At 55.1% G+C, this 15585-nt stretch overlaps 1 protein-coding gene across 1 annotated transcript in view; it reads right to left on the reverse strand.

Annotated features, from left to right (window-relative positions):
- Positions 1 to 2865: 2865 nt before the first annotated feature.
- Positions 2866 to 15585, reverse strand: part of LOC108505740 (ephrin type-A receptor 8-like) — a 50005-nt gene continuing 37285 nt past the window's right edge. Inside the window, exons 6-17 of the mRNA XM_017832023.1 lie at positions 15122 to 15246; positions 14827 to 14989; positions 13999 to 14095; positions 13300 to 13367; positions 12706 to 12831; positions 11715 to 11900; positions 11044 to 11105; positions 10436 to 10645; positions 9022 to 9171; positions 7617 to 7807; positions 6502 to 6657; positions 2866 to 5120 (exon numbers count right to left, since the gene is read on the reverse strand). Coding sequence (XP_017687512.1) covers positions 5006 to 5120; positions 6502 to 6657; positions 7617 to 7807; positions 9022 to 9171; positions 10436 to 10645; positions 11044 to 11105; positions 11715 to 11900; positions 12706 to 12831; positions 13300 to 13367; positions 13999 to 14095; positions 14827 to 14989; positions 15122 to 15246 — 1649 coding nt within the window. The 3' untranslated portion in view covers positions 2866 to 5005. The remainder of the gene's footprint in view (positions 5121 to 6501; positions 6658 to 7616; positions 7808 to 9021; positions 9172 to 10435; positions 10646 to 11043; positions 11106 to 11714; positions 11901 to 12705; positions 12832 to 13299; positions 13368 to 13998; positions 14096 to 14826; positions 14990 to 15121; positions 15247 to 15585) is intronic.

Here is a 15585-nt window from a genome sequence, read left to right on the forward strand (position 1 = left end):
CTGCAGTCCTGGCTCATCCCTCCCCGAGCCTGGCTTGCTTGTGGTGGGGAGACACTGTCCTGATGGCAGAGCAGGAAATCCTGTCATCCTGGGATGAGCTGTGCTGCTATCTCACTCCTTGATCGTGGTTTCCAAGGTGTGACCTATGGGGCACTTCAAAACCCACGCAGAACTTAACCCGTAATCCTTCCAAGGGTTAAAGCAGCAGCTGGGGCTGATATTTCTATCTTACATGGGATTATCCTGAGTAATTTACTTGGACATGATGCTAAACGACTGTGCTAAAAGCAGAGAGAGAAGGTGTTTTGGGAATACAGCCCTCCTTGGCAGACTGAGCTGGTGTGTGATCAGACAGGAATCATATCAGTAAATCCGAAGGCGAGTTCACCATCTGTTCCCGCTGACCCCGCAAACCTGCGCGGGGCTGGCACCGGGGCTGGGGCGGGCAGCTCCGTGCAGGGCTCTGCAGGTGCTCTGCAGGTCCAGACTGCCACCTCCAGGCACACAGAGCTCGCAGAGCCTCGCCTGCTGATGGCACAGCCAAGCCGGGCCCGGGCAGCTGGAAAGAAAACGCTTCAGAGATGAGTTATTGGAAGCTCGGGGTAATGCTGGGTGTGAGTAGAAAGGAAAAGCTGTTTTACTAGGGAAGGACCAGCTCCCGGTGGTGCAAGCTGGAATAAAAGTCTCTTGGGAGGAGGAGTGAAAATCCTGAGGGCTCTTTTGACAACAGGAAAGGGTTTGTTTGCTGGTATATGTGAGCCATATATGAGACATATATGTCCATCATCTCTCCTGGGATGGAAGAGTTTGCCTCTTGACCGGCCCCTTCCCCCAGACAGGTTCCCTAAGTTCCTCTGCTGAACCGATTCCTCCCTCAGCCATCAGGATCCCTGTCCCCAGCCTGGCCAGATGGGACACCCCCGGGTACAGTTAGGCTCAGCTTTGGGAACAGAGCAGTGCAGGAGCTCTGAAAACACGGCCCTGTGTACTGGAGAAGTGTCCCCAGTGATGGGCCTTTGCCAGGACTGTGATTTCATGGCAATATCTTAAAAAATGACACACCATTGCCTCGTCTTCCTGGGGGCTGTGAGCAGGGTGATGCCCTGGGCATGGTCCTCATGGTCTGTGGTTGCTGTGGGCCCCTACCCACACACCAGCACGGCTGAGTGCCACTGCCCCTGCCCAAACCTGCTGGGAGGAGCCAGGCACCAGCACTGATCCTTCCACAGATCAAATGTTTGGGTATGAGAAGTGTAAGAAAACCTCGTGCATTCTGCACAATGTGGATAATGCCTTTATCAACAACTGAAACAAGTTAGTGAAACATGTGCCCTGGGTGAAGCGTGACAGGCCTCAGCACTTCCAGTCTGCCCCACTGTGCCCAGTGCCTGTTGGACCATGAGCAAGGTGTGATGTGGTTGCTGTCCCTGTCTGCAGGACGTGGTAGGAGTCTGAGCAGAACCTGCACAGGCGTGAGGAGGGCTGGGACGAGGTGACCTTCAGAGATTCCTTCCAACCATATTTGTCACAGAACACTTCTCATACCCAAACATTTGATCTGTGGAAGGATCAGTGCTGGTGCCTGGCTCCTCCCAGCAGGTTTGGGCAGGGGCAGTGGCACTCAGCCATGCTGGAAGGGACCTTAAAGCTCAGCTCATTCCAACCCCCCTGCCATGGGCAGGGACACCTTCCACTAGTCCAGGTTGCTCCAAGCCCCGTCCAACCTGGCCTTGGACACTTCCAGGGGTGGGGTAGCCACAGGGGGAAAGGAGAAGGGATGGGGTTGTAGGGATGGGAAATGTAAGTAGTGAAATGGGGTAGGTGAAGGGGAATGCAGAGCACAGGGCTTGTAAGTTCAACCCTCAGCACAGGGGAGACTGCCCAGGAGCAGCTTGTCCAGCCTGGAGGCTAATGCTTCTGGAAAGGGGCACCAGAGAGAAGGGTGGAATGGGAGACTGGGAGGAAGGAAGCTCTGGATGGGCTGGCAGGATAACCTGATAGAGAGACAGTGAAGGAAGGGCCTGGGAGGACCCAGCTGCACAGTGCCATGGGCAGCCAGGCTGGCCTTTCCCCATAGCCAGGGTGGGAAGCAGAGCTGGGCCTTGGAATGGTCACCTCCATCCTCAAAGGGTTACAAAGGCTGTGAGCACCTGAGCAGGCAGTGACATGTTTTGAACCAAACCCTACCTCTAACCTACCCTGTGCTGTGGTGCTCTTTTGGCTTTATATGGCAAGAAAAACATGCTCCTTCCCTGAAAATGTCCTGCAATTCATATTCTGATTGCCAGGCTCATTCACTGGAGGGCAGCTGGAACAGTCAAACCCCCACAGGAAGGATCTTGCAAGCCCACCTACATGATACTTCAGCTCAGACTTTAGGGGATGAGGACAGAGGTTTTACTGGTTTGGTTGGGTGGTTTTTTCCTTCTTTTTAAAAAATTTCTGCATTTCTAGAATGAGGTAAGCCTGGGTCTGGGAAAACCTGCAAGAGACCCCCGAGGTTCAGAGGAGCCTTTGCATGCAAGATATCCTGTGCTTGCATCATCTGCATGAGATGCTCCCAGATAGCAATGACTTGGTGGGTTTGGAGAGTCTTCTCCCCACCCCAGCAAGCCTACAAACCACCCTCTTGTCGCTCACCTGTCCCTGTGGGCCCACCCCACGGATACTCCTGCTTCCCAGGGAAGCATCCTTCACATGTGGGAGGCTTTCTGGGGTGAGGAAGGTGGTGGCTGGCTGAGCATCCCAGTGCTGGCCCCCTTGAAGCAGCCAGGGTGTCCTCTATTCTCACTGCAAGTGGTGGTAGCTCTGCACAGACCAGGACAATAACAGGCAAGGAGACGGATTGTGGGAAGAAGGATTTTTATTGTCCAGGAGGAAGTGCACACTGAACATAAAAGGCAAACCCTGCCCTGCCATCCCTGCAGCCGAGAGCAGCCCAGTGACCCTGTGCTGCAGGATCTGACTCATGAACCACCCGGAAAGGGGCCATCTGGCAGCTCCCAGCCTCAGATCCTGCAGCCCACCTGGCCAGGGTTGCCCAGCAAACCCCCAAGGACACAGGTCTGTGGCACTGGTCTGACCTCTGCTCTCACCAGTGTGTCCGTGACGGACTCACCCTCCAGGGAGTCCCAAATGTTGGGAAGGGAGGACACGGCCAGCACCCCCCACCCTGTGCTGCAGGGCTTGGGCTGACCCTCTGTCACTCTGCTGTCACTCTGTCCAGCTGTGGGGAGGGCCTGGGCCAGGGCTGAGTGCAGGACGCAGGGTGCAATAGAAATGAAACAACACATTGCATCTTGTCCCCCGTTACAAAAAGCTTCCATAGGAAGAAGTAAAGTGCCCGCCATAGTCAGAGAATCCATCAGGACATAAGAGCCCTGCATGGAAAGCCAAGCCAGCCCTGGAAAGGCCAGTTTAGCCAGGATTATTGCAGCTGAGAAATGGCTTTAACCCGCCCCCCACCCCCCTTGTGCCCAAACAGCCCTGGGAGGAACAGCCAAGTCCTACCACTACCTGCATTGGGTTTGCTGTGCCAGTGCTAAGGACAGGGTGCTGTGGGCCAGGCTGGATCCTGGCAGTGATTGTGGCTCCCCTCCAGCCCTTCTTCTCTCCAGCCCCCACTCCCCAGCCACATCCCCAGCAGATTTTTTTTGCAGTGAGTTCAGCCCCACAACTGAGGCTTCTGTGCTTTGAGACCATTTTTGTGTACTTAACTTCCTATTTCAGTAAAACAGTTCCCAAACCCATAGAAAATTGTATTTACACCCAAAAAAAAACTTTCCCAGCCCACAGCCTGCCCCTCTCCCCAGTTCATCTGCAGCTCTGCAGCCAGCTCAGCCTCTTGGACCAGCTCCACATATCTTCAGAGGCATCAGGCAAGCTTGCCCAAAGAGATACTCCTGTGGGGAAGAGGAGGGATGTGGAGGACCCTCCACCCTCCCAGTCACTGGGGTCACCAGATGGGTAGTGGTGGAGATCCTCTGTGCCCAGAGCCCCTGTCCCCAGGCACAGGACTCTGCAGCTGGAAATGCTGGCAGGACCCCTCTCTGCAGGTGACCTGGCAGCCCTGGGCACAGGCAGCCTTGTGGCATCACAGCTCTTGGGTTTCTCTGGGGTAATATAAAACCAGAGAAGAGTTTGGCAGAAGTTTCTCTGTCTTTCCATCATGTAAGATGGGAGCACAGTCTCCCACTCCTCTCTGTTCTAGAGGAGGCCAGGATGGTTCTGCTGGTGGAGAAACCTGAGCTTGTGGCCCTAGAAAATGTGCCTGGGCTGCCCTGGTTGGCTGTGCTGGATCCAGGGAGAAGCTGTCCTGGTGGGTTGAAGAGGGAGAGAGTGTCCTCCTGTACCCTGGGGACTTCTTGAGGCTCCAGGCAGCAGGCCCTGGACAACTCTCCTCCACGCTGGGAAGTCTCCTCTGAAGGCAGAGCCAGCTGTTCCTGGCACTGCCACCTTGTACTCTGTCCCCTGCCCTCCTGTGCTTGGCAGAGATGGACTGTGAAGGCTGGTGCAGTTCAGGATGTCCAGGCTGGAGTACACTGGGAGGTACTGGGAGGCTGTGTGGCAGCCTGTGAAGCCCTGCTCAGTTCAGAGATCCAAGGAGCTGTGTGCCATGGCAAGCCCAGTCCCACTCCTCCTGGTATTGCTGATGTGTCTGATATCCCTCCACCTGCGGGTGTAGCTGGGACCATCCTGCTGTGTGAAGGGGTTTCCACCCGTCCTGAACAGTTGTGTGGAGACCCCCAGTCCCACAGGGACACAGTAGAGAGGCATGATGTGTCCCTAGCCCACTTGGAAGGCTGCTCCCTCCTTCAGATGGGGGAAGGAGGCAGCAGGACCACCGAGGTATCTGGAATGCCATGTTTCCACCCATGCTGAAATCAGAGATGCTGGCAGGGTTCCAGCTCCTGGTCTGGTGCCCCTTTTCCCGCTCACTACCCTGCTGCCCCTTTGCCAGGGTAAGTGTTAAGGAATGCCCAATGTGTGTCTGCAGAGCTGGTGATCAGAGATGTCTCCTGGGGCCATTTGTGTTCAGCAGCTGGGATCTCATGGCCTGGATGCTGCTCAAGATCTTCTTCTGGTGGCCCATCATGGTGATGCCCAGACTCCGAACATCCCTGGAGAACAAAGACACTGCCAGACAAAGACAGCTGTGCCAGGTCCCGTGCAGACAACTGCACCCCACGGACCAGTCCGGGGGCCCAGGCCTGGCTCCTCTCCCCTCGCCCATCAGCACAAGGCTGGTCCTGCTGAGGGTCCACGGGCATCCTCCCAGACAGAGAGGTTGCCATTCCCTCGGGTGCATCCTCCTGACAGGGCCACTGTGACAGCCCTGGGGGGAGCAGGAGCAGGAGGGGGATCACTCCTGACAGGCTGGTAGGTGACAAGATCAATGCTCTGAAATTGGATTCAGTTTTAGTGAGATGCCCTCAGATAACCCAGTCAGAAAGACGGATGAATGATGAGCCTTCCACACTCAAAAGCTTCCCTGACGTGCATGAGAAACAAGGATCACTATCAGCTCAATCCCACAGCAAAGGCCCTGTGTACAGCCCCCAATTGAAGCACATGACAGCCCCTCTGTCTGTCTTCCCTTTCCTTGCCTCCTTCTCCACCTGCCACACCTCGACCAAGGTGTGCACTGGCACGTCTTTCCTGAGCCACAGGGACCATCATCCAGCAGCTCCAAGCCTTTTGACAGGGAACAACTCTCCTTAGAGGCAGAAGAGGTTGTTGCCTGTTACTAATGGTAACAGCAAGGGATGGGGGATGTAAGGCTAGGGTAGGAGCAGGTATAGTTGCCTTCTTTTCTGATACTACTTGGATGTTCCATCCTGGAAACTCCCCAGACAGGTGAGAGATCAAGCTCCTTACAGCAGGAGGAGGAGGATAGTGAGACACATCTTCGCCTGCCCTCCTTACTTAACCCAGCCTTGGTCACGTGTCAAAGACCTTCCACTTCCCCTGAGGCCTGGACGGTGCCTCCCTGCCTGGCTGCACCGTGCAGGGAGCCAGTCCTGTGCAGGGGGGTCTCAAAAAGCTCCAAGGTAACTCCCAGCTCCATCTGTTTCCTGGTGATCCCAGAGAAGCTGTGTACTATGGCACAGCCACACTCTGGTCCAGAAATGCCTTTTGCAGGGGAATTGAAGGTGAGAAGCACAAGGAGTCAGCAACCTCCTGCCTGTCCCTGCTGTGACCAGGAGGTTGGGTTGAGCGACCTCCCGAAGCACCCAAATTACCTACGGGCCTCTGGTGACACTGGAGAGCCACAGGAGGTGACTTGGTGCTCACACCCTCTCAGTGCAACTCCCACACCTTCTCTCGAAGCTCAGCATGGCCTTGGACATTGTCCCAGGTCTCAACACCATTTCCACAGGGATGTGGTGAGGCACCAGGGACCAACCAGAGCAAGCCAGCCAAGGCAGAACGGTCACCGTTTGGGGCTAGTGGGTCAGTGCAGGGACACTCAACCAGTGCTGTTTGCTCTCTGGCACTCACTCGATGTTCATGCGCATCACCATGCCCAGGGAGGAGTACCCGGCCATGGCAAAGTTGTCCCGGTAGTGCCCCAGCCGGATGGAGTCCAGCCAGTCCTCCACAGTCAAGCAGCTGGTCAGGTCGAGGAGACCCCTGTCCGAGTGTGTTTGGGTGAACCTGGGAGCAGGACAGAAGGGGTTAGACCAGGAGGTGTTGGTCTGAACTGACCAGGCTGTGAGGTCCAACTGAATGCACCTGAAGAATCACTAAGATTGGAAAAGCCCCCTAAGATCATCGAGTCCAACCATTAACTCAGCACTGCCATCTTTACCACTAAACCATGGACCCAAGGGCCACATCCACACATCTTTTAAGTCCCTCCAGGGATGGTGACTCTACCACTGGCCTGGGCAGCCTGTGCCAGTGCCTGACCACCCTTTTCATGAAGGAATTCTCCTCAATATCCAATATAAACCTCCCCTGACACAACCTGAGGCTGTTTCCTCTTGACCTGTCACTTGTTCCCTGGGAAAAGAGCCTGACTCCCACCTGGCTCCACTCTCCTGTCAAGGAGTTGGAGAAAGCGAGAAGGTCCCCCCTGAGCCTCCTTTCCTTCAGGCTGAGCCCCCCCAGCTCCCTCAGCCACTCCTCATATGACTGACTCTTCAGACCCCTTCCCAGCTCCCTTACCCTCCTCTTGACATGCTCCATCCCTTCAATGTCTGTCTTGTCACGAGGGGCCCAAAACTGACCCTGGGATTTGAGGTGCCTCATTGGTGCCCAGCATGGGGGGACAGTCACTGCCTTGGTCTCCTGGCCACACTATGGCTAGTACAAGCCAGGTGCCACTGGCCTCCTTGGCCAGCTGGGCACACACCTGTGACCCTGCAGGGCAGGACAGAGAGAGCCCTCACAGGCTGCTAAGGGCAGAGCATGGGCACTGCTGCACATACTTGACCTCGGCATGGGGATGCCACAGCTGGGAGCAAGGCAGAGAAGTGCAGGAAGCCTCCCACTGCCCACCACAACCTGTGCCCGTGGGCCCTGTGCGTGCCCGTGGTCTCGAGGGAAGCCGTCAGTGCCAGAGCTGAGCTGAAATATCCCTTATTCCCACCACACACACGCTCTGCCCTCACCTGTTGACGGTGGCCGTGCACTTGAGGTTGTCCGGGTTGCGGATCAGCTTGTCCAGGATGCAGACGATCTGGGAGAAGCGCGGCCTCTCGCTGCGGTCCTTCTGCCAGCAGTCCAGCATGAGCTGATGCAGGGTGGTGGGGCAGCCCATGGGGGCGGGCAGGCGGTAGCCTTCCTCCACAGAGTTAATGACCTGCAAGGGAGCCACACGAACCGCAGTGGAGCTGCACCCCCACCCCGCTCCCAGCCCCCCCAGATGGGAAGATCCCCCGATGCCTGAGCTGCTGGGGACGTCACACAGGGAGCAGAGCTAAAGCTTCATGCTCAACGACAGGGAATTGTTCTGTGCAGGAAATCACTGCTCTGGCAGCAGAGCTATTTAGAGGTCCAGTGGCCTAAAACATTGCAGCTTCCCTCCAGCAGACAAGCCACAAGGGCTGGACTCACACTTGGTTGTTCTACAGCCACTCTTCAGCAAGGCTGGAAGAAACCCTGTTTGAAGGAATTGTGTGGAGGAGGTAGTGTAAGCCACTGCATTCATGCCCTGCTGTCACCAAAGCCACTTTTAAAATAACAAAAACAGTAGGAAAAGTCAGGACTCTCAGGACTCCCAAAGCAGGGAGAAGCCTAAAGTCCCCACAGGTAAAAAAAAAAAAAAAAAAGGAGTTTTGTGGTTCTTCAGAGTCAAAATACTTGTTTTATTGCCTCCTTTTGGAAATTTTGAGCCCAGGTTGTACTCAGGATTATAACTTAGATTATAACAGATTTTATGCTACTCTTGAGGTGAGAGTGGCCTCACATAACTCAGACAAGCCCAAAAACTACAGCTGGGTGGTGCCAGCCTGAGGCTCTCAGCAGCCTCACCTGGGCAGTGGAAGGGATGGACCCTCGGCACCGGGACTGGCAGGATCATGCAGTGGGACTGCAGCGATCCCAGGGAAGCCCTGATTCCTTCCAGGGACTGGGAAACTTGGCACAGCATGTGCTGAATCTCTCCAGCCAGCATAAAAGGCTCATCCAGAGCAGCAGGCAGGGCTGGGGACACCCACGGTGCACACAGCCAGGATGGCAGGAACCTCCCTGCCACATTCATACCAGGGGCTTGAGCCAGTGTCCCCAGGCAAAGGGCAGGACTGGAAAGGGCCAGCACGTAGGTTTGGTCACTCGGGTCACCTTGCCAACAGCAGCCAGGAGCCACGGGGCTGCAAAGAGTGCGCAGTGCAGGGAGGGACAGCGCTCTGACGTCCCCCCAGAGGGGACAAGCACACTGTGCGCAGCCCTGCAGGGACGTGAGGAGAGGCAAGAGCTGACCTTTGGGCCCCTTTTGCCCAGCCCTGTGCTGGGCTGGCCCGGGGCAGGGCCGGAGGAGGGGCAGGCTGGTCCCCGCGCCGCCCTGCGCCCACTCACGTCCCGGTTGGTCATGTTCCAGTAGGGCCGCTCGCCGTAGGCCAGCACCTCCCACATGACGATGCCGTAGCTCCACACGTCGCTGGCCGAGGAGAACTTGCGGTACGCGATGGCCTCCGGAGCCGTCCAGCGGATGGGGATCTTCCCCCCCTGGAAAACCAAGCAACAGTGGAGGCTCAGAGCAGGCAGTGCTCAGCGTCCCGACCTCTGCATCCAGGAGAAGCAAAAAGCTGGGGCGGTGTCTTCTGGAAAGGACTGAGAAGGACAACCCATAGGAGAGAAGCCTAGAAGTGTAAGTGAAGGATGACTTCAAGGTGTTTCCAGTAGAGCAAGGAGAACACTCTGCCTATTTTACAAAGTCTTCCTGCGCAATTCTGTCCCTCAGTGCTCAAGTTACAGGAATTCAAAGTGATGAAGTGGACCCCAGGGCTACCAGAGTGTGCAAGCATGGAGCTGACGTTGGGTGTGGGCAGAGAGCCTGACTTGAGCAGACAAGGAAAGGGATGGAATGTGCTCCCTGTTCCTCCTTGCTTTGGCAGGTGAGCACTGAAGAGGATGGTGTGTTGAGCTGAAGGACAATGCTGACAAAAATCAGCAATATATGGACTAAGAATACACTTAAGCTGGAAATGTGGTTACCAGCCACCCAAAGAGGAAAGTTGTGGGGTAGGGAACATTGGGTGGTTCCCAGAGCACGTGGGGCAGGAATGGTATGTCATCCACCAGAGGTGTGTCAGGGGAGCACACTAATTCTTTTCACGGCCAGAGAAGAGTAAAAAGAGCTCTTTCTATTTAATGTAATTTATGTATTTCATGAAAATGTATTTGATTTTGCTTCCCTTGACCTCCCATGGAGGAGCACATCTGGCTCCAGAGCTGTCGGGTGGGTCAGAAAAATCTCAAAATGGCTTCACAGACACAAGTGTCCTACATAAAACAAAATCACAGGTTGAAAAACCAATTCCCACTTTTCCCACATCCATGAATGAGGCAGAGTCACATGTTAAAACTAGTGTGTGGCCACAATACTGAAGAGTGGACCAGGACATTAACCTATGGACCAATGGCTCTAGGAGAGCTGAGGAGTGGATGGAGCTGCACAGTCTTGGGAAGGACTCCAACAGGGACATGTAGGCCACACGTGCCCATAGAAGCAGTTGGCCAAGGATGTTTATCAACTCCCTGCCCTCACATCCTGCTTCTCTGTTCCCTGCACACTCGTTCTGGGATGTCCCTGTGTGAAGGACAATGCATTAAGGCTCCGAAGCTCTTTGAGTTCGAGCTGTTGGCCTAAACGTCAGCACAGAGGTGACACTGCCATTTCTGCCCCACCTATTTTGACCTGAGAGTCTCTAACTTTTCCATCTGTCAGGGCAATAACAGCCAGCAAGGACCAACACAGGGAGCCACCCACCGTGGTGGTGTAGGCAGCGTCGGGGTCGTCCTCCAGGATGCGGGAGAGGCCGAAGTCGGACACTTTGCAGACCAGGTTGCTGTTGACCAGGATGTTTCGGGCAGCCAGGTCCCGGTGCACGTAGCCCAGGTCCGACAGGTACCTCATGCCCGCTCCGATGCCACGCAACATCCCCACCAGCTGGATGATGGTGAACTGCCCGTCGTGTTTCTGGAAAGGAAAAAAAAACAAAACCAGTTTCATTTGTGGTTTTCGCCGGCACCCTGTTGCTGCTGCTGTCATTAAACCAGCCCCCCAGTGCCTCTCTCATCTTTGGCTTAGTACCTCCTCTGAGCCCAGCACCCCCCACCTGTCCCCTGCCCATTTCCTGCCCTCTCAGTGCCTCTGACATGTGCTCAGGCAGTTGTCCCTGCCTTTCCAGTGCCACCCCAGGGAGCCAGACATGATGCCTGGAGCCTGTGTCTGCTGGAGAGGTGAGAGCCCAGCACACACAGCTCTCCCACAGGGCTTGCAGTGGCTGTGAGGCCGAGGACAAGGAACCAGCCTTTCCTCCAGCCGCTCAGCCCAGGGGGATGTGCAGTGAATAAAAACACAACCTTGCTCCTTACCCTGAGGAAGGTGTCTAGCGAGCCGTTCTCCATGTATTCAGTAACAATCATTACCAATTTGCCTGCAGAAGACAAGGGAGGTCAAGTTAGCAGAGAAGTCACCTTCCTCTGGGAAGCCAAGTGACAAGTTTTTACTGGGAGAGACGTGAATCCAGGCCTGTGGGTCTCATGCAGCCCCTCAGAGTGGTCTCACCTCTGCATTGGGCACCACTGGCAAAACAGTGGGGATGTGGCAGTAACCCAGTCAGGTACCCCCTCCCTCCAGGTGCTACTGATGTGGATAGGTCAGCTTTGTTATCCTGCTGAAATTTGCATGCCATTAGCATAACGCTTTGCATTAGAATGTGTCTTTTTGAAGGAGGACTTTCAAATTATGATTCAATACAGGCAGCCTTGAAAATAAACGCTATTGAGTAGGACATCTCCCAAACCAATAACCCTGACCTGGAGCACACTGAGGAGCGAGGTGTAGAACCACCACTGGGAAGTTTGTCCTGTAAGAGATGGCACAGGGGCAGGGTGGAGGGCACCTCAGGTAAATGGATATCTGAAAAGCCACTGGGGCAGCTGAGGGATTGAGTACACCTAAAGTGAGCCCTGACCCACATCCCTCAGTTGCCCACAGGGAGATATATCCCAGCTCTGCCCCACCATCCCTTCCAGCCACCTACTCCTGGTCACCACCCCTTCCAGGTGGATGACGTTGGGGTGGTCGAACTGTGCCATGATGCTGGCCTCGCTCAGGAAGTCCCGTCTCTGCTTCTCCGTGTAGCCTGCCTTTAGTGCCTTGATGGCCACGGGAATCTCCCTCTTCCCTGGCAGCTTCAGGCGGCCATAGCACACCTCTCCAGACTCCCCTGCAAGACAAGGGAAGGTGAGGGCACGGAGAGCTCCTCAGCTTCTCGCACTCACTCACCAACACCATGAATCATCCAGTCTACCAGCACGCTCACAGCCCCTCTGGATTTCACTGTGGATTTCAATCCCCTCCAACCCCTCCAGAATTCAGTCCTCTGAAAGAATTGCCCAGTGCTGGAAGGGTGGGAACATCAGAAATCACCTCTGTCTGCTGCCTTTTCCTAAAGGCAATGGCCAAGAGCAGTGATTACAGTAGCACTTGCTTTACTGCTTTTAATGAACAAACGTGGGAGTCTCAGAGCAGCAAGGATGACCCCCATCCAGGCCTCCTCATGCTGCTCTGGGTTAAGTCCTTGGGGTGCTGCTAGTGAGGTTCCAGCTCCATCTCTGCCCCATGCTTCCCTGCAAGCCCTGTTCCTATGCAAAACTCCCCTTTGTGCTGAAAATTCACCATTTCACTTACAGTTTCATTTGCATCTTGTCACCCCAGGTTTCAAAGCAGGGTGGCACGTTGGAGCACCCACACGGGACAGGCTGAACCATCTGCTGTGTCAGCCTGAGCCGTCGGTGCCACACCTGCTGACAAGCAGCCCCCTGGCTCCAGGCTGCTTCCAGTGGGTTCATTTCACGCACCAAAACCCCCACTCTACCCATGGGTTTGCTATCACAAGGGTAAGGAGCAGATGAAGCCCCCTAGCTGAGCACTGCTGTGGTCCCAGCAGGGCACAGACACGGCACAACCTCAGACCATGAATTTCCCTGGGCAGACGTGATGCAAAGAGGCAGCTGAGCCCCGGGACTCACCAGACCCAATGACCTTCTCGATCTTGATCCGGGAGGCCTCTATTTCACGGGTGAACTCATGCACGGCCTGGCAGGGGTCTTCGTAGGCGTGGGGATCCACATAGAACTTGGACTCAGGGAACTTCACTGCCAGGTTTCAAAGGGGAGAGAGGAGAACAGCTCTCTCAGGCACCCCACGGGAAGGAGGGGTGATGGGCAGGGGCAGGATTTCAAGGGTCAACAGGCTGAGGGGTCAGAGGGGTGCAGCCCAAGGAATCCTAAGTCACTCTTTGGCATAGCAGTCTCCTCAGAGCAGCCCAGGACCTGGCTTCCCAAGTGTTTTCCATGTGATTGTCCCTCTCCATCACCCCCCCACCCCAATCCCTGCTGTCTGGGATCATCCTGCTTCAGTCTCATGGTACATTGTTCAACCCTTCAACCCCATTACCAGGACGCCCCTGAAATCAGAGCCCCTCTCAGTTCTCCTAAGACATGTTCACAGAAGCAGGCAGGAGTCAAAACCCTTCCCCCTGGAAACCACAGCAATATCAGGGGGTACCAGCCCACCTCTGTGCCCACCCACAAGGTTGGAGTTCTTCACAAGGAGTGTCCTACCTTGCCCATTCTGATAATGCATCTTCTCCTCATCAGAGTCCTGGAAAGCTTTGCTGTACCCGCAGTGCCTGCCACAGGGGGGGACAAGGGTCAGAAGAGATGCCCCTGTCCCTCACTCCCACAGGCATCCCAAAGGCAGGGTGAGAGGCAGTGCATCCCAGGGCTGTGGGCAGCCCAGGAGGAGCTGCATCCCCGTGTCTTGCTGGACTGACACTTTGGCCTGGATTGAGGTACTTTCCAGGTGCTCTCCAAGGCTTGGCAGTGCTTAAAGCTGCAGTCCTTTTGGGCTGTATGCCTGGGCTCCACATGCCTGGCTCAGCCATGTAGCACAGAATTCCTTAGATCTGTCTGATGACAAAAAGCTGTCTCCCCTCCTGACCTACCTCCAGCCCATCCAGTCAGCCCTTGTACTGGTAGTAGTACTGGTACTGGTATTGTTATTGCTAGTGCCACTGATAATCCATATATTATATATATTATAGTGTATATATACTAATTTATTGCTATTCTGCCTGCTGGCATTAGAGAAAGATCTGGAAACTGGCTCTGCTGCAGGGAAAGCAGTGACCCCTAAATGAAACCTCTTGGCTGCTTATTAACCCCTGACCTATGGATGCTCTGCACAAACCGAAAGGAGAAAAGTTGTGCTCAAGTTCTCCCATCCCTCCTGTCCCTCTCTGGCCACCAGAAAACTTTTACCTCTTCTTGCAGATCAGGACCACCAGCAGGGCGACGAGGCCAGTGATGAGCGTCAGGCAGATCCAGACAATCGTCATCGTGTCGTAGCGGAGGGACACTGGGAGAAGCAGGGTAGGAAGGAGGTGAGCTGGGGTAGGGAATGCCCTGCTGAGCTCAGAAAGGTACCTACCACAACGGGGTCATGGTCTTCAAAGATAAAACACTATCCCTATCCATTCCCAGCTTTCGGTCTCTCTCAGCATATGGGGACCATTTACACACGGGGAAACTAAGCAGAGATCTAAGAAAGCCACGGTGACACAGCAAATCAGCACAGAGAGGAGCTTGATGCCCCAGGACCTTTCCAGGTTTTCCCTGCCCTAACTGCTATGTCCTTCCTCCCTCTTCTTTCTAGTGTATAAGCATAGAATCACAGAATCCTTGAGTTTGGAAAAGACCTCTAAGATCACCGAGTCCAACCATTAACCTGGCACTGTCAAGCCCATCACTACACCTTGTCCCCAGGTGCCACATCCACGTGCCTTTTAAACACTTCCAAGGCATGGTGACTCCACCAGTGCCCTGGGCAGTCTGTTCCAATGGCTGACCACCCTTTCAGTGAAGAAATGTTTCCTAATACACAATCTAAACCTCCCCTGCTGCAACTTGACACTGTTTCCTCTTGTCCTAAGTACCCGAGGAGGGCAACCTCAAGCAATCCCTTCAGGCTGAAGTGCCTCCAGGCTCCCTGCTCGTGTGACAGAGGAACAATGGTCATGAAGAAGGGCATCACCATCCTCCATGCTCCCTGCCTCACACTTCCCACACGCCCAAACTGCACACACTCACCCGGCTTCCCTGTTTCCACCTCCACAGTCTGACTGAACCTCCCGCAGCCGGCCGAGGTGCGAGCCCGAACCTGGAAGATGTAGCGGGTTGCAGGCTTGAGCCCAGAGATGGTGGCAGTGGTGCTCTTGGATTTCAGAGTCGAATAGCTCTGCATTTCCTTGTCCTGGGGGGAAAAAAAGCAACGCCAAAAACCTCACTGCACCAGCACAAGCAACCACAAAGCCTTCCAAAGAAGCCTCTTGTGCGAGGCTGGCTGGTGGCAGGGACCGGTCTGCAGCGGCAGGCTCGGCGTTACCTTCTCGTAGTACTTGATCTCGTACTCCAGGATGATGCCATTGGGCTGGTCTGGCTCTTGCCACAGCAAGGTGACACTGTTCTGGCCCGTGCTCTCCTGATGCACCACCACCACCTGCGACGGGGCTGGGGATGCAGACACAGCACGTTAGGTGTCTGCTGAGGGGGTACCGTGGAGGGGTGGGACAGAAGGAGACAGCAGCAGGGAAGGGTGGAACTGGAGCCCCAGGCAGGACCCCTGGTTCAAACCAGGTGTCTGGTTTAATTAAAGCCATGTGGAGACAAGTGCTGTGATGGCAGCTGAAAACAGGCTTTTCCTTGCTTCAGCTGCCTCGATCTCCTTCCCATGGAGTGAGTAGCTCTGAGGAGATGAGAGGAAGGCACTGTCCCAGCACAGGCAGGAGGGGACACTGGTGCTTTGTTGTGATCTGGAGCCAGAAAGGAGAAGGGGCAGTGGGGTTGGAG

This window comes from Lepidothrix coronata, unplaced genomic scaffold (assembly GCF_001604755.1).
Source record: "Lepidothrix coronata isolate B3197 unplaced genomic scaffold, Lepidothrix_coronata-1.0 Scaffold198, whole genome shotgun sequence".
Lineage (NCBI taxonomy): Eukaryota > Metazoa > Chordata > Aves > Passeriformes > Pipridae > Lepidothrix > Lepidothrix coronata.